The 25,320-nt window shown below is 35.7% G+C and overlaps 1 protein-coding gene across 4 annotated transcripts in view; it reads left to right on the forward strand.

The window, feature by feature from the left end:
* The window catches only part of EPHA7 (EPH receptor A7), a 210,466-nt gene that overhangs the window by 62,153 nt on the left and 122,993 nt on the right, over positions 1-25,320 (forward strand). For all 4 annotated transcript variants that reach the window (XM_027551379.1, XM_027551380.1, XM_027551381.1 and 1 more), the window contains exons 4-5: positions 8,079-8,234; positions 9,085-9,420. In XM_027551379.1, coding sequence (XP_027407180.1) covers positions 8,079-8,234; positions 9,085-9,420 — 492 coding nt within the window. The remainder of the gene's footprint in view (positions 1-8,078; positions 8,235-9,084; positions 9,421-25,320) is intronic.

Raw genomic sequence — 25,320 nt, forward strand, 5'->3', positions numbered from 1 at the left:
GGGAGTACTATTTCTGCAAGCTGTGCACTCCTCTGCATGGAGAAGCATAGACATGAATATGACACAAATATTTGAAAGCTCCTATGGAAACAGGCTAGCTTTTCCTAAATTAAATGTCCATCTGCAATAAATAAAATAACAGCATTCATTAGAATCCCTATGTACATATGTAGACTCTACAATAATATTAAGAACCAGAAAGTTTCAATTACAGAACAATCCACTTATAGTTCATAATTAATAAACTCTTTGCAGCTGTATAACTGTGGCCGGAAACATCTGCAAAGCCTCATATTTTACACACAGACACATACATATAATTCCTTCAGAAAAAGTTTAATTGTGCTTAAAATCATAGGTCTGGAAACAGAGTAAGAACTGAGGAAGCTGAGTCTAGTTGTGTTCAGTTAGCTCTTGGGAGAAGGAGATGGGAAGTGAAAAGGAAACCAGCCCTTGTCTGGCGCAGTGAATGTGGGTAAAAAATAAGAATGTTTAAATCTATTCATATATTCACTCAAAACTAACTTTGTATATAACCCCCCTACATATAACTTCATATTGATAGGTATCGAAATTATAAAATTATTCAGATAAAATTGCTAGTCTTCAGATAAAAGATAAATTTTTATAAAACCCTAAAGTTAGCAAATGGGTAAAATATATTGATTATATATTTTCCATCTTTTTGAATTTTTGGCTTAATTTTTTACACCCAAATATAGCTGTATAAAAATAGATGAATACAGAACATATGGGTTAGAAAGGCAAACTAACATATTTTTGACAGATAAAATTTGGTATTTTTTCTTAATGTTGGCTTACTTAAATGTTCAGTTTAAAATTGCATTATCAATGGATTTTATTATGCAAAACAACTTTACTAGATAAAATGTACATACCATACAACTCACCCGTTGCAGTTAACAGTTGTTAATATAGTTATGGGTGTGCTTAGTCGCTCAGCATGTCCAACTCTTTGCGACCCCTGGCAGCCCACCAGGCTCTTCTGTCCATGGGATTCTCCAGGCAAGAATACTGGAGTGGGTTGCCATGTCCTCCTCCAGGGGAGCTTCCCAACCCAGGGATTGAACCCAGGTCTCCCACACTGTAGGCGGATCCTTTACCTTCTGACCACCAGGGAAGTCCTAGTATAATTACAGAGTTGTGCAGCCATTGCTACAAATCAATTTTTGAACATTTTCATCGTCCCAGAAAGAAACCCTGCACCCAGTAACAGTCACTTTCTATTCCTCTCAATGTCCCAGCTTTTAGCAACCACTAATCTACTTTCTGTCTCTATAGACTTGCCTATTCTGGATATTTCATGTAAACAGAATTACATAGTATATGGTCTTTTGTGACTGGGATTCCCAGGTGGCTCAGCAGTAAAAAATCCACTTGACAATCCTGGAGATGCAGGAGATGCGGGTTCAGGCCCTGTGTCAGGAAGATCCACTGGAGGAGGAAACGGCAACCCACTCCAGTATTCTTGCCTGGAAAATTCCATGGACAGAGGAGCTTAGCAGGTTGCAGTCCATGGAGTCACAAAGAGTCGGACAGGACTGAACACACACACATTGCTGCTGTGACTGGATCTATGTGACGGAATTCTTCCACATGGCATAATGTTTTCAAAGTTCAGTCATACCAGAATGTATCAAAATTTAACTTCTTTTATTGCTGAATAGTATTCCATTGTGTGTATTCATTTATTAGTTGATGAACATTTGGATTGTTTCCACATTTTGGGCTATGATGAATAATTCTGCTATAAACATTTAATTATATTCAAGTTTTTGTGTCAGTAAATGTTTTCATTTCTCTTGGGTACATACCTAGGAGTGGAGTTGTTGAGTAACATGATAAGTATGTTTAAACTGTTGAGGACTTGCCAGTTTTCTTCAAAGTGGCTGTACCGTTTTAGATTCCCAATAGCAGTATATAGGAGTTCTAATTCCTCTATATCCTTACTAGACTTCCTTTAGCTGTCTTATTGATTATAGTCTTCCTATTGGGTATAAGTGGTTTATCAGTATAGTTTTGATTTCCTTTTCCCTGATGACTAATAATCTTGAGGATCACTTTGTGTGTTTATTGACCACTTATATATGTTCCATAGAGAAATATCTGTTCAGATTCTTTACCTAATTTTTGATTGGCTTATTAATGAATGTCAAGTTTTAATTATTTTAAAATTTCAACTTATTATACTTTCAACAATATCTAATCTTATTTCCCTCATCAATTTTATGGTGGGAATATCTTATTAACATACATTCTTTCCAGACTTTGATAGTCTTTGAAAAGACATAGAACCTCCAGCATGATGATTCTAAGCACCTGGAAAGTTTTTATAATATAGAAATATCTAAGCCTTAATAATGATTCAGTTATTTTTAATAATGCCAAGACTAGTTTCTTTTCAAAGCACACCTCATGCACAGTCATAGAAGACAGCCTACTAAGGCATAGACTTTCAGTGCCTTAAGGTTTAGGATGGGGTCAGCTATGTCTGAAATTAAAGGTGGAGTTTAAGATTTCCAAAAAATGTGCCCATTAAGGTCAAGGGAATCATTCTTGGCTGTAGAAATCTAAAAGTATGTGGATTTTCTAGAATAATCATTTTGTGGGAGAATGTCCTTAGAAGTATAATCATTTAGGATATCCCCCAAACTTATGCTTGTAGGTGATGCACCAGGGCAAGTCTGAGTATCTGCACCCTTGATCAGAAAAAAAAAAAAAGTATTCTACTTCACCTAATTCCACCTAAAGAGCGGGAATTTGTTTGTGGCTTTTACAATGGTCTTTAGGATGGTTCATTGAGAACAAACAGTTGTTTATACCAGTGCCCTGATTGTTGCACAAACTGCCTCATGTAAGTGTATATTCAAAGGCCTGGCACCCCATTGCTTAAACAGTTGCAATCCATTGAAGACAACTATGTAGTGTGCTGTTGTTAGGAGAGTTTAAGTATCAGAATACAAGTCTTTTGTATAAACTCTCTTATATCTTTGTGTTCAGAATTTTATTGCTCTTAAGTAATTTACTTATAAAGTTTGTGTGTTTTTTTAAGAATTTAAATCCCAAATGATATTTGAACCAATTGTGTTATATAAGATGATATTCTCATTTAAATATAAAAATAATTCTCATATTAAAAATAATTGAAGTATAATGTTACAGTTATTTCATTACTGGAAACAATAAAGCAGATCTTGAAATATAGTATATTCTGTAATGTAATTTAGTGTATATATATATATATATATATATATATATTGCAGTAGATAATCTTGTTACTGTCTAGTAAACAGAAGTTTCATGTACTTCTTAGATTTTCTTTGGTGGTTTTCCATTTAAACAACTGGCTAAGCAAAAACTTGCTTAGTGTATGAAATCTGACAAGATTATGGTTCTTAGCTCTAGGATTAATGAACTTATGTTATTTTATTCACTAAGGCACATTCATTACTGCTTGGGAAAAAACAGTGCAAAGAATCAGTCCCAGGCAGGTATTTGTGGTGACATGGAAAAATACTGTAACTAAAATAATTGGTGAAGTATTACTTTTAAAAAAGTAATTGAATATTGAAAACAAATTTTATACATATTTCTAGTCTTCATCAATACAGTGAAACATTACCTTAAAACAATGTTCAGTTAAAAAGCAAACTTATTGAAAGGCAGGAAACTAAAATGGTATGTTTCTTACTGTAAATAATTTTACAATAGTGCATACACTATATTAATTAGTCTGCTTTGAGTTCAAATGCTGTTGAACAAATTGAGAATTGAAGCACAATAAGAAAAAAGCTGTAAAACCACTGTATCACAATTCCTAGAAAGTTATTCTTATATACTTCACCATTATGTATGAAGGGAATTTATCTTTGAGGCTTCAGAAGGCATTTACCATGAAAAACTTTTTTACTAGTACCTTTTTGGAAAACAAGCTGCATTTATAAGAAAGGAGAAATTGCCTTTATTTCTATGTAGGCTTTTGGGAGCAGTTGGAGAGCTCATTTAAGTCTTCCTTAAGTGGTTAAATCTCAGGTATATCACTTCACCCCAGTTTCTCTTCCTGAGTATTTTACTCAAGCTATTTCATCTAGATATCTTATCTAAATTTTACTTTTATGAGCATCTGTTTCTTCTTTCCTAAACTTTTACCACCCAATTGCTCAAACTACTATCCTAAGAGATACAGCTTATGTCTTCTTGTGTTCTTGGCTTTCCTCTTCATACTGCAGCTCCCAAGATTTTATACTTATTTTTAATAAATTTAAATTAATGGCTTCCTTAGAGGATGAGTGAAAACCGTCTTGTTACAACTTATTATTTTCAATATTAACTGAACTGAAACAGAATAGTACTTCAAAAAAAAAGTGTTAAGACTTTTATGAGCACGTTTTTCTGGGATTGCTTCTCTCATTATCTATTTAATGATGGCCATGCATGTACTCCATCATTTTGCAGGCATCCTCAGTGCCAAAATTCATAGTGAAATTGAAGAGATCTATTTAATACACCTCTTCTGTAAGGTGTGCTAGCTAGGATATTATTTCACCATTTTCTAAATTAAAGTAATAGCTTTAAATAGTCAAAGGGTATACTAAAATACAGTAGGTACCCACTGAAAATTCATTTGGGGGATGCTAAAGCTTCAAGACACATTGAATAGATGCCAGACTTTGGCTCATTCAGCAGTCAAGGCTGAAGCAATAGCATATGGTTAAGTATCAGCAGTCCTGTGTTTTAAATCCAGTTTTAACCTAGACAATGGAATTATTTGAGGAACTCATGTTAACTTTGCTTCAAATCTGTTTTCCCATCTGCTAAAATGGTAACAGAATTTAATGTAATTTGAAAGTTGAGTGATAAGGGTTTTAAATTTCTCTACATTAGGTACCATAGGTATTCTACAAATCATGGAAGTGGAGCAAGAAATGGTCCTCCCTATTTGTGAGAAAAGTGGGAGTAAGCCTTTAGTTAGAAGCCTTTATTTGCAACAGAAGGATGAGAATTGCAAGAGATCCCACTAGGTAGTTTGCTGCCTACCAGTTCTGGAAGTGTTACCTGGTTGTCGTTGTTCAGTTGCTCAGTCAACTCTGACGCTTTGTGACCCTGTGGACTGCAGCCTGCCAGCCTTCCCTGTCCTTCACTGTCTCCTGGTGTTTGCTCAGATTCACGTCCCTTGAGTTAGTGATGCTATCTAACGATCTTATCCTCTGCTGCCCTCTTCTCTTTTTGCCTTCAATCTTTCCAAGCATCAGGGTCTTTTCCAATGAGTCGGCTGTTTGCGTCAGGTGGCCAAAGTATTGGAACTTCAGCTTCAGTCCTTCCAATGAATATTCAGGATTGATTTTGTTTAGGATTGACTGGTTTGATCTTGGGTTTCCCTGGTGGCTCAGACAGTAAAGAATATGCCTGTAATGCAGGAGACCCGGGTTCGATCCCTGGGTTGGGAAGATCCTCTGGAGAAAGGAATGGCTACCCACTCCAGTATTCTTGCCTGGAGAATTCCATGGACAGGGGAGCCTAGTGGGCTATAGCCATGGGGTTGCAAAGGGTCAGACACGACTTAGTGACTGAACAACAACAACAAGGTAAGGCTTCCAGAATTGATAGATAGCAGGCTACCTAGTAGAATCTTGTTTGATCTTACCTGCATACTAAGTCGCATCAGTTGTGTCCAACTCTCTGTGACCCTATGGGCTCCTCTGTCCATGGGATTCTCCAGGTAAGAATACTGGAGTGGGTTGCCATTTCCTTGACCAGGGGATCTTCCTGACCAGAGGCTCTCAAGTCTCCCACATTGGCAGGTAGGTTCTTTACCACTAGCACGACCTGGGAATAGAAACAAAATTTAAACGAAAAGAAAAGAAAAAAGCTTACCCAGTAGATGTTAAATGTTGATCTTACCTAGTAGATATTAAATCGTGTTGCCATTGTGTCCATTTCCTTGTTCCCTAAGTTCCTATCCCTGTAAAAAGTAAATAAATACACATAATATCATCAAAGACTATCAGCATACACCTCTTCTCTCTGTCTTTATCTTTTTTTCTTTTTTAATTCTCTGGGACTTTGTGTTATCAAGCTGCAGGTTGTGAATAAAGCATTGCAGTCTCTATATTATGGATGTTCTATCTAATCACTGAATTACAGATAATACATGGAGCAAGATACAGTGCATACTTACAGGAATTTCCAGCCTGGGAAATCCATGCTAAATCCTTTATCCTACCAGTTAACCTTTCTTTTATGTGGCAAGGTCATATCTTTAGAAACATTTTAAAGTGTTTTTTGATATTATTTCATAATGATCTCACTGTTCTGTGTCTTAGATTTGTTGTAATTGCTACAAGAACATGTGAAGATGCATTCATCTACTGGCCTAATATGTTTGCCAGTGTTTCCCTCTTGTGGGAATTGAGGAGGCCAACTAAAGGCAGACTGGCTTCTGAGAGCAAAAGTGGATCATATCTTTACATAGAGATGATGGTAGTTCTGTTCACAAATCTTTAACTTGTCTATCACAATATAATCTATCTTTAAGTTTTTAAGTTATCTAAAATACCTATCTTGTTCATATAAAACAGCCTTGTTTTTTCTTTAAGCTTAAAACATAATTTGGATTTCTTAATTGCACCAAATTATGTATTAAATATTCAGCATGTGAGCAAAAGTATAGAATGACTTAACTTTTTTTTTCTGGAGAATAAGATAGGATTGTCTTAATAAGATAGGATTGTTTTTCCCACCCATGAGTGAAAATGTGATTATGCTGCTGAATAATGCCCAAGTTGAGAATATTAAATAAACTTGAATCTAATACATACAAGTTATAATTGAATTCATGTTAAATATTCAGTAATTTTTCTTTATAGATATGATTTATTAATTTCCACTAAATTTGAAGGTCACTGAAACTTAAAGAGATATTCATTTAATAAATATGGAGGGCAAATTGAATCTCTTTAATATATTCAATGTATGGTACCATCAATTAATTTAAAAATGTTGAAATAATGAAAATTGAATTTGCTAAATTTTAATTGAAGATAAATATGTAAAATGTCTGGGGATAGGAAATGCTTCCAGGTTACCTGATTTTACAACATGTAGTCTAAGTGAGTAAGGGAAACTCACTGGAAGGTGATAGGTGTCTTGGGTGCCTGTCTGTTCATTGCTGAGCTGTGTTACCCTGACTATCCTAACTTTTCCCAGTAGAGGAGAAAGAGTCATCACCTGTTTGTAGTTAATGGCTTTCTCCTTATTTCTGATAGAATAGGTTTCTCCTATCCATAGGATTTCATTATTTTTAGTAACAGGGAAGTTTGCTTAGTGGAAAACAGACTGCCTTAGAACTTAAATTGGTTGAAATTATATCTTGAAGTTTTCTGAAAATTGGTAGGGGGAATACATTTCTATCATTTTAAGATAAAAATTTTTGCATCACTGTTATTTCTAGTCAGGTCATAAAATGATTTTAATATTTTTCACTAAGAACCATATTCACACATAAAGACTTAATTTACAGCTGTATTAGATTAAGAAAACAGAACTTTGAAGTGTGTTAATGCAAATCAACAAGCAAGTTAATTATTACTGAAATCAAAGTTCCCCTGAATTAACCATGCTGAGATTTTGTCTAAATAAATTATGTTTGTGTTTAGTTTTGGGCTCTAGATTTTGGACTGATGCCAACTACAGGTCCAAGTTTGCTGTATCATTTGGATTTTATTATTTCATTTTAAAATGTAGTATTGTAAAATAGGTTTACTGATATACACTAAATAGAATTATAGACTTATACCATAAAGGGCATGTTCTTCCCTTTTTTTTTTTCCTGTTTACTTAGAGACTTACAGCTTATAGTTAGTGATAGTTGTCAGGAAACATGGCTACAGATATAAAAAGAATGTTAGAAATTTCTTATTAGAATCCAGGTTTCTATTGAGTCTGATGATAGCACATTTGGAAATCAGATTTCATATTTTATTGTTTGCTAAAAATTACTAAAATTCAGAAAGGGTCTGCTTGTTCTCATGTTTCTATTTTTACTTTTGTATTCTCAGCCTGTGGCCGTGGGTTCTACAAATCTTCCTCTCAAGATCTTCAGTGCTCTCGTTGTCCAACTCACAGTTTTTCTGATAAAGAAGGCTCCTCAAGGTGTGACTGTGAGGATGGGTACTACAGGGCTCCATCTGACCCACCGTATGTGGCATGCACAAGTAAGTTCATAATTGTAAAATAAAGACTTTCAGATCCCTTCCATTTGTTTGTAGAATTGTGACATCATTGAGATAAGCCTGAAATTTCTGAATACATTCTTAATTATTATTAAATACTTAAAAACTTTCCATAAACCAATAAGGCTAAACAATAATATAAAATAGATATGCCTTACATCATGAACAGTGTAGTTTTCATGTCTCCCAGATCTTGCATTTTAAACATATTTTACACATGTATCCAATAGGAATAACAAATAAAATGTAAAAGTTATTTGTGTCTTGCATGGCTTTAAATGTAATTAAAAAGTAATGGTTTCTGAATTAAAATTCCACCACTAAATAGAGCAAATCTCACATCTTGATGCTTCAATGAAAGAATGTTTGAGAGACTCAAATCCAAAGCCAATTCCAGACATTACTATAAATCATTCTTGAGCACATTAAGAATGAATAGATGTATTCTCTCTTATATGGTTAAAAGGAAAACTAATTTTAAACAACTGCACAACTGGTTTTTTAGGTGCATTAACTATTCTTTTTTAATTGCTCGGAAGAAAAATAGCTAAAGACCGTGGCAAAACTACAAAGACAGTCGTTATCCTGTTTTCATTTTGACATATTAAATGGAAAATAAATAAAGCCTCTTGCCAAGTGAATTCAGGAAGGCTTTTATAAGGTTTCTCTAGGAAAGGTAATGAAATGTTTATGTGAAAGAAAGCATTTCAACCAGTTTTCTGTGTGGTAATTGGGCCACTAGCTTAATGCCCCTCGTGGATCCTTTCATTTGTTTGTTTGTTTGTTTTTGGCTATTTTTATTTATTCATTTACTTATTTTTGGTTTCCTAAGGGCCTCCATCTGCACCACAGAACCTCATTTTCAATATCAACCAAACCACAGTGAGCTTGGAATGGAGTCCCCCTGCAGACAATGGGGGAAGAAATGATGTGACCTATAGAATACTGTGTAAGCGATGCAGCTGGGAGCAGGGCGAATGCGTTCCCTGTGGGAGTAACATTGGCTACATGCCCCAGCAGACTGGATTAGAGGATAACTATGTCACTGTCATGGACCTGCTGGCCCACGCTAATTATACTTTTGAAGTTGAAGCTGTAAATGGAGTTTCTGACTTAAGTCGATCCCAGAGGCTCTTTGCGGCTGTCAGTGTCACCACAGGTCAAGCAGGTATGTTTTCCTGTTTGTCTTCACTGAGTGAAAAGTAAGTGAAATCTCGCGCTTGAATATTTCCTTAACTCAGCCGTACAGAACTTGATTACTCCAGCTTGTTGAGTATTCACACTGTTAGCTTTTCTTTGTTATTTCTTCTGTTGTCTGTTAAATCATTACTAGACTCATTAACATCTCCTGCAGAGATCTGGCAGGAGAAATAAAAGGGGATAAATTGTAAACCAGTTAAAGTTGCTCTAAGAGAAGCAATTCTGTTAAGCTTAAGGGGAGGACAGGGAAAATGGACAAAATAAGATGTGGGATATTTCTTGCATTTTTTATCTTTTGGTGTGCTATGTGTTAAGTGCTCGTGATCAAAATTTACATAACTAGGAATAATGAAGGAGTTGGCTTCAACGTCTCAAGTAGTGACAACCACATAAAATATGATATTTGTAATAGATGGCAAATCTGCCTTAAAAATTGCTTGAAGGAATTTACATTCCTCCCTAGATTTGTGATCATGTCATGTTAATGTCTATAATATTGGAAAAAGTATTTAGAAGATCTACTGAAGATTTAAAAATAAATGAATGAAGAAATATAATAAATATGATGGTTGTGAACTGGTAGCTTAGCCTAAAAGCAGTTTTGGCTTGTCTTCTTACTGGCATTTAAGATGCCCTACTTGTTCATTTTTTGCTGTGTTTAAGTTGGTTTTAGAAAATATAAATTGGGAAGGTAGCTTCAGAAATTGGGGATTTTCTAAACCTTCAGAAAAATCTTATGACTGAGGGAAGTTCCAGAAATTGAGGGCTTTTTCAAACTTTTGAAAATTCTTGCTGCTGAAAGATGATGCTATGCAGTCAATGTAGCCAAGTGCTATGTCATTGTCATTAATAAAATTAGACCTGTACCGGAGTACTGAGTTGTGTAAGCATCATAATAAGGTTATAACAAGGTATTCTTACTCTTTGGCTAGCTGTCAACAGACATTATTATTACAGATTCCTGGACATAAACTAATCTATTCTTCATATCTATACCAATTTTAATAAAATGTTATCTATTTAAATCATATCTGTACAATGAAACCTATGCATAAGTCTTATGCTTACCATTTTGAACAGATTAATGAGTTCCTATTTTAAAGGCTTCGTTTTGATGTTTGTTTAAAAGGCTATTGCAAATCAGATTTCTTAATGTAAAAGCTGACATCTGGAGGTAAAACAGCATAGAAACTTTTAAATCTTCAAAAATTGGACAAAAGAAGTAACTGATTTAACTAATACTTGTATTGACTCATTTTATTTAGCCTCACTTCATTTACCATTCTTTTAAAATGCTGTTGTCGCTAGATATTTTTACTTGTGTTGCTTTATATTGAAATTTGTCATCATAACATTACAGTAAGTGATTCTGAAACATTTTGGGTTCTTGTTTGTGACCCTAAAGCTATCTTTGGAATCATTAATAAAAACTCTTAGGTCTGCTGAGCTAGAAAAACTGCTCTATTCCTGCTGATAACAAGTATAAGAAGGGATGTTTTTATTTATTTTTGAATTCAACCTAAAGATAGTGAACTGATACCACAAGTTGAATTTGTCAGAGAGACCACTTTGGGAATCTGTTTTCTTGCTCTTTAAATGACTATTATTTAATTTTTCAAGCTAACAATTCACAGCCTAAATAGGTCGTAGATTTTCCATAAATTCCTGAATCAACTACCTTATAGTAGTTAAGTAAAATGGCTTTATCCCGTGTTTACCCTGGTTAAGAGTAAACTAGGTTTGTTTGCTTTGGGGAGTAATTTAAATGTATAAAAATTAGATTGCTGTGGTTATACAGCTCTGTAAATATACTTAAAAATGTTGAATTTTGTACTTAAAATGCATAAATTTTATGGAATGAAAATTATATCTCAAAAAAGCTATTAACATTTTAAAAAGAATAAATACAATACAGCTTAAAAAAAAACTAGGTTTGTACTTTTATGTTAAAATATTATTTCACAATTGCCTAGTCCCAACTACATACATCTCAAATGCTAAAAACCCACGAATATATACTTTTAGCTTTTTCTGCTTTCAAAAAGAAGTACATTAATAAGGCAGCAAGCTGTGGTAATTTTTAAAGTTATTATATATATTTTAGCATTAAATATAAAATATATTAGTGATTATTGTTCAGTTAAATTGATACCCACTCCCTCCTCCCCACATCATCAATATTTTTCCTTTTTCTAAGAGGAGAATGATTTGAAACTTTGCCCATATTTATGATCATCCATGGAAACCTACAATTATCCTTAAAATTCTCATTCTACATTAACCAAACTGCATTACCTCCCACCTAGTTTATGCTGCAGTCACTTCAATAATGAATTTAAAGGTCTCTGGTCAGTTATTACACTCATCAGCAACCCACTGGGACAAAAAGAATCTGCATGTGTTTGGGCAAGATGAGAGAGTAAGAATGGAAAATCATCAGGCAGTGTTTGAAAGACTGTGTGTATACTTTGTAGTTCTTTTTCTATTAAATTTGAAGTCTGAAGCTCAGGACCCTCCATAGCAGCATTTGTGGAAATGGAAGTGCACTGAAGACCCTTTGTCCTTTCCTCAGGATAGTAGTAGGGTTATAGGTCTTTAAGGACCTGTATACTAGCCCCTGTTGCCACTTACGAGGTAAATACTTTTGGGTGGACCACAGAGGTTCTACGTGAGTAAAATGGAGATAAAATGGTGTGTGTGTTCCTGTATTATCCTGTTAATGAGATGCTGGAGAAAATTTTAAACTCTTTATTGTCATAAAAGTGTTATTTCAGTGAGGAGCATAATGATTGCTGATTAATCCTCTTTTATGCAACACTTTGTGGACCTGCCAAGGCAAAGCACACTATAATCATTATCTACTGTCATGTGTCTGAGGTGGGGCATATAATCAAGGCCCAGAATTGGCAACTGTGTGTTATAGCATGGCAGGAGGGAGAAATTAATTTTTTTCAGTCACAGGTTATCTTAAGACAGATTCTTATTTAAAAAAATAATTAACTTTAAGATGAGACATGTATCAGATCAGATCAGTCGCTCAGTCGTGTCCGACTCTTTGCGACCCCATGAATTGCAGCACGGCAGGCCTCCCTGTCCATTACCACCTCCTGGAGTTCACCCAGACTCATGTCCATCGAGTCAGTGATGCCATCCAGCCATCTCATCCTCTGTCATCCCCTTCTCTTGCCCCCAATCCCTCCCAGCATCAGAGTCTTTTCCAATGAGTCAACTCTTCGCATGAGGTGGCCAAAGTACTGGAGTTTCAGCTTTAGCATCATTCCTTTGAAAGGAATCCCAGGGCTGATCTCCTTTAGAATGGACTGGTTGGATCTCCTTGTAGTCCAAAGGACTCTCAAGAGTCTTCTCCAACACCAGAGTTCAAAAGCATCAATTCTTCGGTGCTCAGCCTTCTTCACAGTCCAAATCTCACATCCATACATGACCACAGGAAAAACCATAGCCTTGACTAGATGAACCTTTGTTGGCAAAGTAATGTCTCTGCTTTTGAATATGCTATCTAGGTTGGTCATAACTTTTCTTCCAAGGAGTAAGCGTCTTTTAATTTCATGGCTGCAGTCACCATCTGCAGTGATTTTGGCGCCCTGAAAAATAAAGTCTGACACTGTTTCCACTGTTTCCCCATCTATTTCCCTTGAAGTGATGGGACCGGATGCCATGATCTTTGTTTTCTGAATGTTGAGCTTTAAGCCAACTTTTTCACTCTCCACTTTCACTTTCATCAAGAGGCTTTTTAGTTCCTCTTCACTTTCTGCCATAAGGGTGGTGCCAGCTGCATATCTGAGGTTATTGATATTTCTCCCAGCAATCTTGATTCCAGCTTGTGTTTCTTCCAGTCCAGCTTTTCTCATGATGTACTCTGCATATAAGTTAAATAAACAGGGTGACAGTATACAGCCTTGACGAACTCCTTTTCCTATTTGGAACCAGTCTGTTGTTCCATGTCCAGTTCTAACTGTTGCTTCCTGACCTGCATACAGATTTCTCAAGAGGCAGATCAGGTGGTCTGGTATTCCCATCTCTTTCAGAATTTTCCACAGTTTATTGTGATCCACACAGGCAAAGGCTTTGGCATAGTCAATAAAGCAGAAATAGATGTTTTTCTGGAACTCTCTTGCTTTTTCCATGATCCAGTGGATGTTGGCAATTTGATATCTGGTTCCTCTGCCTTTTCTAAAACCAGCTTGAACATCAGGAAGTTCAGAGAAACATAATATATGATTTTATATTTAGAGAGTTTTTGTGTTTGCTTATCAGGAACATATGACCTACACAAGCTGGCTAAAATGTATTCTTTTTTGTTGTTGTTTTGTTCAGAGGATATTGATATATTAGGGTGAAGTCACACAGATCAAACTTGTACATTGGAGATGTGTATGTGTGTGTGTAAGGGGGAAAGCACATGCATTTGATTTATGATGTTATGATTCTCATTCTTCCTTACAGTGGAAGACTCTCTGGAACAGATATGGTCTTGATAATTGCATAAGTGTTCTGAAGAGGTAACTATTTAATTGCTACTTTTCAGAACATTAATTCAGACAACTGTTCTGAGTAGTATTGTCAATATAAGTCAATTTATGTCTAGCACTGTGTGGGATCCTGAGAACAGGAGAGCAAAGAATGGTCCTGTCCTTATGAGGAGCCATTACTGTAGCCAATGTATATTAACTTATACAACTAACGAGAGGGTACCTGAATATAATGTGATACATGCTGTAGAACAAGATTAGGAACAAAATCTAGAACCTCAAAGAAGGAATCATTTTCTTCTGTGGAAAGAAAGGGAGTCATCACAGAAAAGATGCCAATCAATCTAGAACTTTAGAATGAATATGATTTTTCCAGAAAGAGGATGAGTAATTCATTTTCTGAGCTGTCAGGAGGACTTGCCCCATGAAAACAATAATCGCTACTACCTTCCTCACACAGATCAACTGCATTAACACACCAAAATGGGCTGCAGAAAAGTTAGTAAAAACAGCTCACCCTAAAATTACTGTCTCTGTCTGTAATACCTTGATTCACTGTGGGATCCCTTAGACAATCAGATAATTTTTAGCTTTGTTAGAAAACATAAAATTATAATATGTGGTTTCCCGCCAAGAGATGTAAGAGACTTAGCAATTATTCTTCAGGTCAATAATTATGTTATGTTTGGGTCTTTACCATCTAGCACAGTTCTTTCTGTATTACTCATGTTGTGCAGTTAATTCCAATGAGGAAGCTAGTCACATGCAAGAAAAGTGATTTTATGAGTGAAAACATTCAGACATGAATGGAAAAGGCATAGGATTTGATATTTGATGACATGATTACTTCACATTAGATAAGATATTTTACCTCTTTAACTTGAATTTTCTCCTAAATAGATGGGATCATGCTACTTAACTCCTCATATTATTAGAAAAATTAGCTTTTAACTTAATACCTGTAACATTTATTAGAGTAAAATGAATGTGTTATTACACTACAACAATTATAATAATTGGGAAGAACTTACTCATTGGAAAAGACCCTGATGCTGGGAAAGATTGAAGGAAGGAGGAGAAGGGGATGACAGAGGATGAGATGATTGGATGGCATCACTAACTCAATGGACATGAGTTTGAGCAAGCTCTGGGAGTTGGCGATGAACAGGGAAGACTGGCGTGCTGCAGTCCATGGGATTGCAAAGAATCAGACATGAGCAACTGAACTGAACTGAATGATAAGAATTACTAGTGAGTAAACAATATATTTTTTGGTACTTTTTAAATGTAAAAGGTACACAAAAAGAGTATCAAGTTGAATCACTTAATGTCTTTGGACTCGTGTAGTCCTCCATAGTAAAGGAGAGAGGTCTGAGACAGAATACCTCAAAGAGCTCATCTTGTGTCCATAATTAAATGGACAATCATAATAGAGTACAAACTATACATTGCACAGTGCAAGGTTGACTGCTGATTATTGATAGCTGAGTAATATGTGTACAGATACTATCATTTTTAATGAGATCTATGACTTACAATGCTTAATTAAGGATGAAAGCTATAACCTCTTAAAAGAGGATTAATTTCCCAAATTGGGCTCTCTAGGAAGCAGACAGTGTGACAGAGATTCTTGCAGGAATTGTGTTAGGGTTTGTAATTGGAATCAGCAGTATCTGAAGAGAAAGAAGGGAGTGGAACTGAGCAGAAGAGAAGCTGAGCCATGATACAGTCTCATTTGAATCCTCTGTCAACTCCATGGGAATTCTCCACCTGTAAGGGATCATCAGATTATCCCAATTTGAAAAGAGAGTAGCAAGCTTTTATACCTCTTTGTCACACAGGCATTGACTGCAGGCTCCTCTAGGAAGGTGTCATTTTTGAGACAAGGAAATTCTAAAAGGGGACAGGGAACTGAGGTCTGTTTTCGAGCAGCTGTCTCAGCAGCTAGCAAATTCTTTTTTCATTCCTTCACCAAAGGGAATGGGGCCATCTCTCATAACATACATTACATATAACTAAATCATGTCAAAGAATACAAGGGGCAAAGTTTAGAGTGTGTTTAGAGAATAAGTGGTATAAACTGGATGAATAGAGCTTTTTGGGAAGAACTAATGGGAAAGTTTATTTTTAAGAAAGAAGACCTTTCTAATTGGAGGAGGGAATAGTGGGAACAGGATGTTTTGAATAGGCAAGTTACATAACTAACCCTGGTTTATATTTTTTGTGTATCTTCACAGAACATTTGATGTATTCCATATAGCAGTTTTTATGGTTTTTAAATACCCTGCTTAGCCTTAATTCCTTTGCTGCTGCTGTTGCTGCTAAGTCGCTTCAGTCGTGTCCGACTCTGTGTGACCCCACAGACAGCAGCCCACCAGGCTCCCCCATCCCTGGGATTCTCCAGGCACTGAAGTGGGTTGCCATTTCCTTCTCCAATGCATGAAAGTGAAAAGTGAAAGTGAAGTCACTCAGTCATGTCCGACTCTTCGCGACCCCGTGGACTGCAGCCTACCAGGCTCCTCCGTCCATGGGTTTTCCAGGCAAGAGTACTGGAGTGGGTTGCCATTGCATTCCTTTGGAAAGCAGATATGTAGAAAACATTTTCAGAAAGTATGAGAAAGTATCGGCAAAGCTGACATGTCAAGGTAGAGACCCGTAATTTCTCTACAAAGCTATCTCAGAGAATCTCTATCAAAAAAATAACTATTTTCTTTTTCTCATCTTCAGTTTTGTTGTATATGAATGAATGATTTTTATGGCACTTATATACATACTGTATCATTAAAATTTGAAGTAAATTTGTAAAGTTAGTAAGACAGGTATCAATACCAATTACAGGTAAAATGTTGCAACTTAGACATAGTAATGTCACATGGCAATTATAAAGTGGTGACCCAGAGTATTGTAATCAAGTATACTGCTTACCTCAAAATTATTATATTATGTAATCTTGTCATGGGCTACTACCTTAAAGAATTTAGCTCTACAATCCTTTACATGGGAATTTGGAGAGTGATTCAATGGTTTGGTGATAGAGTACTCCTCAGTGAAAGGGTGACTCCTATGAAGTTTTGTTTCCTGAAAATATTAATCACACATATAGTCTCTGAGAAGGAAGTATTGGTAACTGTATTATTTGCCTCCTATCTATGATTTTATGCGCTTCCCATCTGGCTCAGTGGTAAAGAATCCGCCTGCTAAGAAATAGAGGTGGATTGATCCCTAGATCTCCCCTGGGGAGATCCCTCAGAGAAGGAGGTGACAACCCACTCCAGTATTCTTGCCTGGGAAATTCCATGGACGGAGGAGCCTAGTGGGTTAAAGTCCATGGGGTCACAGAGTCAGAAATGAATTAGTGATTGAATAGCAACAGCTATGATTTTATTACCCCCCTTTAAGAAACTTCAGAGACATCCCTTCATATCTTGACTAATTTCCCTTGTGTTTTCAAATGCCCAGATCTATTTCTCTGTTAAAATTAAGCTTTGCTTCAGTATTCCCTTTACTTAGATTTTTGAACTTTACATAATGTTCCAAATGAAATATAACCATAGAGTTATATTATATAACATTACAGGTGAGTAAAATTCTACAAAAAAAAAAAGAGAACCAAAAATCATTTTCTGTATTTGTCAGAAATATCTTCACTCCCATTCATTAATGTAACTCAACTGTGATGATTTTTCTCATATTGATAAATTAATTCAGATCATCTCTTTTCAATGATTTTAAAAAGTAGGCCATCAAGTTATATATCCTTTAAGTAAAAGCAACTAATTCCATATAAGTTTATGTATGTTGAGATTTCTTAGAAATCTATAAGCTTAACTTATATTTTAAGGGAACATAATGTTAAGAAAATATAGTTTCTTGTTTGAGAGATTTACTGAATATTATTAAATGCCGCAATTGCCATAAGGTGAAACAGGATATAAATGAAAAAAAAAAAACAAAAAAACAGTGACAACAAAAATTTTTTTAGAAATAGTGTTAATGTTGTTAAAATATACATTACTTATGCAGTCTGCAGCAGAAGAATATACACGCTTATAAAATATACATGCTTATGCAGTCTGCAGCAGAAGAATCAACTGAGTGAGATTCCTTTAACAGTAACCCATTCAAAATGTGCATTTCTGTTTCTAGTTATTTTATAAACCTGATGTATCTGAATGGCATAGCAGGATTCAGTCATGCTAATTTTTACTGGAGGGCATGACATTTCAGAAATTTATATGCTTTGCTTAACAAGTAGGAGATTTAGACTATGTTAGAGAAATTTAATGCTTTATTTTGAGTATTTTTGTGACATCTTTGATTTAAAAGTATACATTTAGATCCATTTACAGTTTTTCATCAATATATATCAGTAATTAAGACATCTGTATAAAAGAAGATTTTTTGAATACTATTTTAGTAAAATTTTCATTATAAGAAATACGGCCATGTGGCATTAATACTGACAACTATAGTTTGAGCAAGCTCCGGGAGTTGGTGATGGACAGGGAAGCTTGGCCGGCTGCAGTCCATGGGGTCGCAAAGAGTCGGACATGACTGAGTGACTGAACTGAACACTACTGAGTACTTAGTGTGTGCTAATCACTTTAAACGTAAAGACCCATATGCCTACATAGCATCTTCACATCCCAAATTCACAACAAAAATTTGGGAAACAGTTATGTCTTTTTGTGATATGATCTTACAGTAAGTATCTCATGCATTTTCTCATAATATCTGTGAAATATTTGTCTTTCCTGTTAGAATTCATAGTGTAAAGAAACAGTGCCATCTTTGGTATTATTCTCTAGCCTCTACTATGTATAGGGCCCAAAGTACATGCTTAGTAAACTTGTTGAATTAAATCCGTAAATTAGTTATCTATTTTCATGTAAAGAGACTTTCTAAGATTATCAAGATTAATATATAAAGGGTTAGCTTAGTTCAAATTTAATAAATTTTTATTTAAATTATGCAGTGACTAAGATAAGGATTTGAAGTATAAAATTTTCGTGATTTTGTCTTGAAGCTATAAATATATTTAAAATCTTAAAATGAGTTTTCATCCATATGTTAGTATTTAGTAGAGATTGAGAACAAAAGCTTGAAGGAACCTTATTATGAAATATTAAGATACAAGTCCCATTTAACTTTGAAATCTTGTATACTTACTTCTCCATGGGCTTCCCATGGAGCTCTAGTGGTAAAGAACCTGCCTGCCAATGCAGGAGACATAAGAGATGTGAATTCGATCCCTGGGTCAGGAATATTCACTAGAGGAGGGCATGGCAACCCACTACAATATTCTTGGCTGGAGAATCCCATGGACACAAGAGCCTGGAAGTCTACAGTCTACAGGGTTGCAAAGAGTCAGACATGACTGAAGTGATTTAGTACACATACATACTGCTCCATATTTTGAAAACTTACTGAAAATGGAGTTGATTTCTTTTTAAATGATATCAAATGTAGTAAAAGCATGAACAGAGACCAACATTGGAGATTTTTCATCAGTGCTTAAGACTACTATTTTAAGCACATGTTATCAACTTTTTATAGCTTATTTTTAATATTTTTTCATTTGTGTAGTTTTATAACTGTTTAAGACTATAGCACATAGCAGTTCTATGATATTTCTTAATTAAAATATGTGTAAGGAAATGTCTATAAGCACCTGTGTTTACACCCCATACCTTCATCGTAGTCCCACCTTCTAGTCTCAGTATCTTTGTAAATTGTCAAATCCACCTTTTTCTGATTTTATAAATATTTGTAATGAACTATTTACACTTATATTGTTAGGACTGTAAGTTGATCTATGTACTATTGAATGAAAGAACTCTGTTAACATTTGAAAGAAACCTAGTATGTTTTAAGAGTCATGTTTTTATTTCAATACATCTTGATCTTTTCTTAAATTCTTTAATCTCAAAATTGTTGTTTTGTGATAATAATGTTTATGTGTCTGAGGAAAGAACTTTATATGTGCAATAACTCAGATATAATACTGCTGTGGACTGAGTTATGTCTTTCCCCAAATTTTTATGTTGAAGCATTATCCTCAACGTGACCACAGTATATTTGAAGGCAGGGACTGAAAGGAGGTAATTAAGGTTAAATGAGGTCAAAAGGTTGGGGCCCTAATCCCATAAGATTAGTGTCCTTACCATAAACAGCACAAGAGAACTGGCTCTCTCTCCATACACTTGCAATGAGGAAAGGTCAATGAGTACATCACCACAACATCTGGCTTGATCTACAAGCCAGAAAGAGAAGCCTCATGCAAACCTGAACCCTACTGGACCTTAATCTGGGACTTCCAGCTTCCAGAACTTTGGGAAAATTAATTTGCTTTTTTAAGATAGCAAATTGATGGTAGACTGAGTAGACTAATACAAATACCCATTCCTGAGATAATATAGTTCCAGCCTATCATTTGAAGAAAATTACTGGACTGCAAGGAGATCCAAGCAGTCCATCCTAAAGGAGAGCAGTCCTGAGTGTTCATTGGAAGGACTGATGTTGAAGCTGAAACGCCAATACTTTGGCCACCTGATGCAAAGAGCTGACTCATTTGAAAAGCCCTGGTGCTAGGAAAGATTGAAGGCAGAAGGAGAAGGGGATGACAGAGGATGAGATGATTGGATGGCATCTCTGACTCAATAGATATGAGTTTGGGTAAACTCTGGGAGTTGGTGATGGACAGGGAGGCCTGGTGTGCTGCAGTCCATGGGGTTGCAAAGAGTCGGACACAACTGAGTAACTGAACTGAACTGAATTTATTTTCCATATGAATGACAACAGTTAAGGTGTGAACACAATTTTGTGGCTAGGTCAAGGAGTGGGAGTTGTAGACATTTTATGCATTTCTGTGATTTCTCCTCATCAAAAAGTACTAAATTAATTTAGTGTGATGCATTAAAGTAAGTACTGGAAGGACCAATAGTAATATTTTCCTTTTAACATTCAAGATAGTTTTTTTTTAACAGAGCAAATTCATTATCTCATAAATTATAGAAAGTGCTACATTGATGGTAGCAGAACATTCAATATGAAATAACTTATGAATTTTGTCCCTGATTTTCAAGCTTGAGCAAGTTTGTCATATTCTTGGCAATTTTAAACTAGCAATTTCTACATGATTAAGAAGTGAGTGCTATTTCAGGATTCTCTAGTGGAAAAAAAAATTATAACTCTATGTTTTGGATATTTAAATTTGTAACTTGTTAAATTTGAGCTTCCTCTAAACAGACTCTGCAAAAAATATGACTGCCCGTTAGGATCGTTATCCTGGAATACTCCATAATGATGGAATTATGTAAAGTAATTCTTATTGTATGCATTGTCTTTAATAGAAAATCCTTCATTTTGCTACTGTCAGTTTGTAGATTAGTGATTATAGAAAATTGAAAATATATCCACTAGAATATTATTTATAAAGAAACAGTTACTTTTCTTTAAAAGTCAAAAGTGTTCAAGTGAGATATAAAAAATCTATTTTAACTGAAATATGACTAACCAAACCACCTACTCTTTACTTTTAGGGAGAAAAAGATGATAAAACAAGTTACAGCAGGGAGTAATGTAAAATGTGCAAATTTTTTTCAGGTTACAATCCTGAGTCAATATATATTGAATTCAGTCTCTTTTTTTGGAGGTATTATATAATCATAAATAATAAATAGAAAAATATATGTAACGTAATAAGATTGTTCTGCTGAGAATATAAACTAACATATTGGTAAAAGATTTTCAATATAAATTGAACCAAGAAGTGATTTTTGGTTGATCCTTAGTTGACCAAAACCAGTTACCTAATTTACTTGGTATTGTTCCACAGTACAAAAAGGCTTTGATCTGTGAGTTGTTTGCTTAGTTGTTATAGGGCAAATTATCATAACCATTATCCCAAAGGAATAGCATAATGAAGACAGACACAGCTTCAGAAAAACTTCATTTAAGAGCAGGAAATCAATAGGCTGCATTTCAGAGAATGAAAAGCCAATGGATGGTAATTTCATACATTATTCATATATAGACAAGTACATATAATGTTAATTGGTAATGGTGATGATGATGACGATGTTGATGATGAACATCTGAAGAAACTAATATAATGTTATATGTCAATTATACCTCAATTAAAAAAGCAAAAACTTCTACCTATAAACTTGAAGTACATATTTAGGTTTTCTCCCCAGTTTCATTTCCTGCACTGCTACACCCCACCACACACATCATTTTAAGCCCTGGATGAGCTGAGGGACATGAGACAGGTAAGAGATAGTTTTTATTTTTTATTTAATTATCTGTTTAAAAAATTATTGGTGTATACTTGCTTTACATACTGTGTCAGTTTTTGCTGTACAGCAAAGTGAATCTGCCATATGTATACATATATCCCCTTGTTTTTTAATTTCCTTCCCATATAATCACCACAGAACACAGAGTAGAATTCTCTCTGCTATAGAGTAGGTTCTCATTAGTTATCTACTTTATACATAGTAGCATAGATATATCCCAATCTCCCAATTCATCCCATCCCCGCCTTTTTCCATTTGTTATCAATATGTTTGTTCTCTAGTTCTGTTGTCTGTGTCTCTGTTTCTGCTTTGCAAATAGCATTTGGTTGTTCTGTTTTCAGTATTGGTTTTAAGAGAGTAAATGTTGATTATTTTATTCTTTGCTTCATTGGTGATGATGAATTGAAGCAAATTTGATTCAAACAAGCTACCTGGTGGAATGATGCAGAACCATCCACAAAAACATCTGTACTAATCAAGCAATGTGGTAAATTAGAGCTATATAGAAAAGACATTGATCCAAGAGGATCATTAACCAACTGACCTAAGTTATAAGGTAAAGGAGAGAACACTATGGAGATCTTGCTTTTCAGATCTGTCAATTAGTACTATGAAAGCCTGGTTGCTGCTTGTTTCAATTCAAACTGTTTTATGACTTTGGTTTCCTTTATGCTGTTGTAAAGGGCCTCCTCCTAGGTGGCACTAGTGGAGAAGGCGATGGCACCCCACTCCAGTACTCCTGCCTGGAAAATCCCATGAACGGAGGAGCCTGGTGGGCTGCAGTCCATGGGGTCGCTAAGGGTCGGACACGAATGAGCGACTTCACTTTCACTTTTCACTTTCATGCATTGGAGAAGGAAATGGCAACCCACTCCAGTATTCTTGCCTGGAGAATCCCAGGGACAGGGGAACCTGATGGGCTGCCGTCTATGGGGTCGCACAGAGTCGGATACGGCTGAAGCGACGCAGCAGCAGCAGCAGCAGGCACTAGTGGTAATGAACCTGCCTGCCAATGCAGAAGAGACCCAGGGTCAATCCCTGGGTCAGAAATATCCCCTGGAGGAGGACATGGGAACCTTCTCCCATTTTCTTGCCTGGAGATTCCCATGGGCAGGGGAGCCTGGCAGGCTACAGTCCACAGGGTCTCAAAGAGTCAGACGTGACTCAAACAACTTAGCAAATGCTCTTGTAAGCAAGAAATAATTAAGAGGTAAAAACCCAGAAAAAATTATCCAAATTTCTTGCACTCCATTTACAAAGGAGTCAGTCACAAAGGGAGAGGTAATGCTGCAACTTAACAAAAATTAATCAGGGAGAAGGCAGGATGGATGATATACCTTCTGAGACAAAGTACTGTGTAGATATGTGCATGCAGTCCTGTGGTTGCTTGCCTTTTAATGACGCAAGGACCAGAGGAGATCTGTGAAAAACAATTAGCTTAGCTTTAACACAGGCAGTTCTTAATTATCCATAGCATGTTGATATCAGATAATTAGTGTCCTGAATTTTAATAATATTTGATCGTTAACTTCAGCATATAGAAAGATGAAGTGTATACCTGTGGCAGATTCATGTTGATGTATGGCAAAACCAATACAATATTGTAAAGTAATTAACCTCCAATTAAAATAAATAAATTTATATTAAAAATAATAAAAAATTAAAAAAAAAAGATGTAGAACATTGTCTGAGTATAGCATTCATAATGGTGAATATGCATGATGACAAATGCAAAGATGCTGATTAAGCCATATCCCTATTGCATAGTTTATTCAAATGCTGCTAATACTCTTAAACACAACACCCTTAGCTCCTGTTACATCAGGCTATGTCACATGTGATCTACTGTATTTATAGCCATGTATATGAAGTTATAACTATATGTATGTTTTAATTTAATACATTTTGTGAGCACATATACATTCCTAAGCAAATGGATGTTCAAATGTCGGTGAAAAATGTTATAGATTTGGGAGTCGTAAACCTATAGTTGATGAGTTAATGAATGGCCTTTGGTGGGAAAGTGGGGGTAGAGCTAGAATTTAAAAGTTTGGGAGAGAACTGGTACAATATCAAAAACACATGATGAAAATCAAAAAGGAGTACCTAGGCCAGTTGAATAGGAGGCTGTCACAGTAACCAAAGAAGGAAAATTTCCTGAGTCAGTTGATTGTAGAATTAAATGTCACAGGAGGTCAACAGAATGGAGGCAAGAATAAAGTCCAAGGATTTAACAATTTCAAGCCATGAGACACAATTCTGATAGACAACTTGGGGTAGAGAATGTCATAATCGTATTTGTCATGGTTCAGAACAAAGCCTTACACTATGACATATGTGATGTAAGTGCTCAGCGCTGGCTGAATTGAAATGTAATAGATTACTTTTTATGCTGATTTCATACAACATTTATCAGACTGGTAAAGACTCTAAAATAGATTATGAGTCTGAATTTTGTTGGAGAAAAGGACTGCCTTTGTTCTCTTCTAATACATTATAATAACCTTGTTTTCTCCTTGTTTTGTCACTTCATCCTATTTTCACACATCCCTGACATCACTAAGAACCCAAATATAGCCTCACATAAATTTCATCTTTGAGAACCTGATAATCTCAAAAACAGAGGTCATAAAAGAAAAGGTGTTAATTCTGTTAAGATAAACTATGCATTTATGGGTCTCTCATATATTTGTTCTCCTGGGTTCCCTTACCCTACTGCTCTCCACCCGGGTGCCCTTTCCCAATAAAATCTCTTGCTTTGTCAGCACATGTGTCTCCTCGGACAATTCATTTCCGAGTGTTAGACAATAGCCCAGTTTCGGGCCCTGGAAGGGGTCGGCCTTCCTGCAACAAATGGCGACTCTGGCGGGGACTCTTCTTCGCTGAGACTGACATCCTGACCACTCGGGGTACTCAGGGGCCAGATTGCCTGCTAGTGGACCAGACCCAGCGGCCACAACTGGGACCCTTTTGTCCCTGGTCTCCTCCTGACATGGACAACTGGCCAGAGTGCCCTGACCAGTAAGGAACAAGAGACTTTACTGACCTGTCTCCCTTTCCCTCTCTCTTTCCTCTCCT

The sequence above is a fragment of the Bos indicus x Bos taurus genome, chromosome 9, assembly GCF_003369695.1.
Source record: "Bos indicus x Bos taurus breed Angus x Brahman F1 hybrid chromosome 9, Bos_hybrid_MaternalHap_v2.0, whole genome shotgun sequence".
NCBI lineage: Eukaryota > Metazoa > Chordata > Mammalia > Artiodactyla > Bovidae > Bos > Bos indicus x Bos taurus.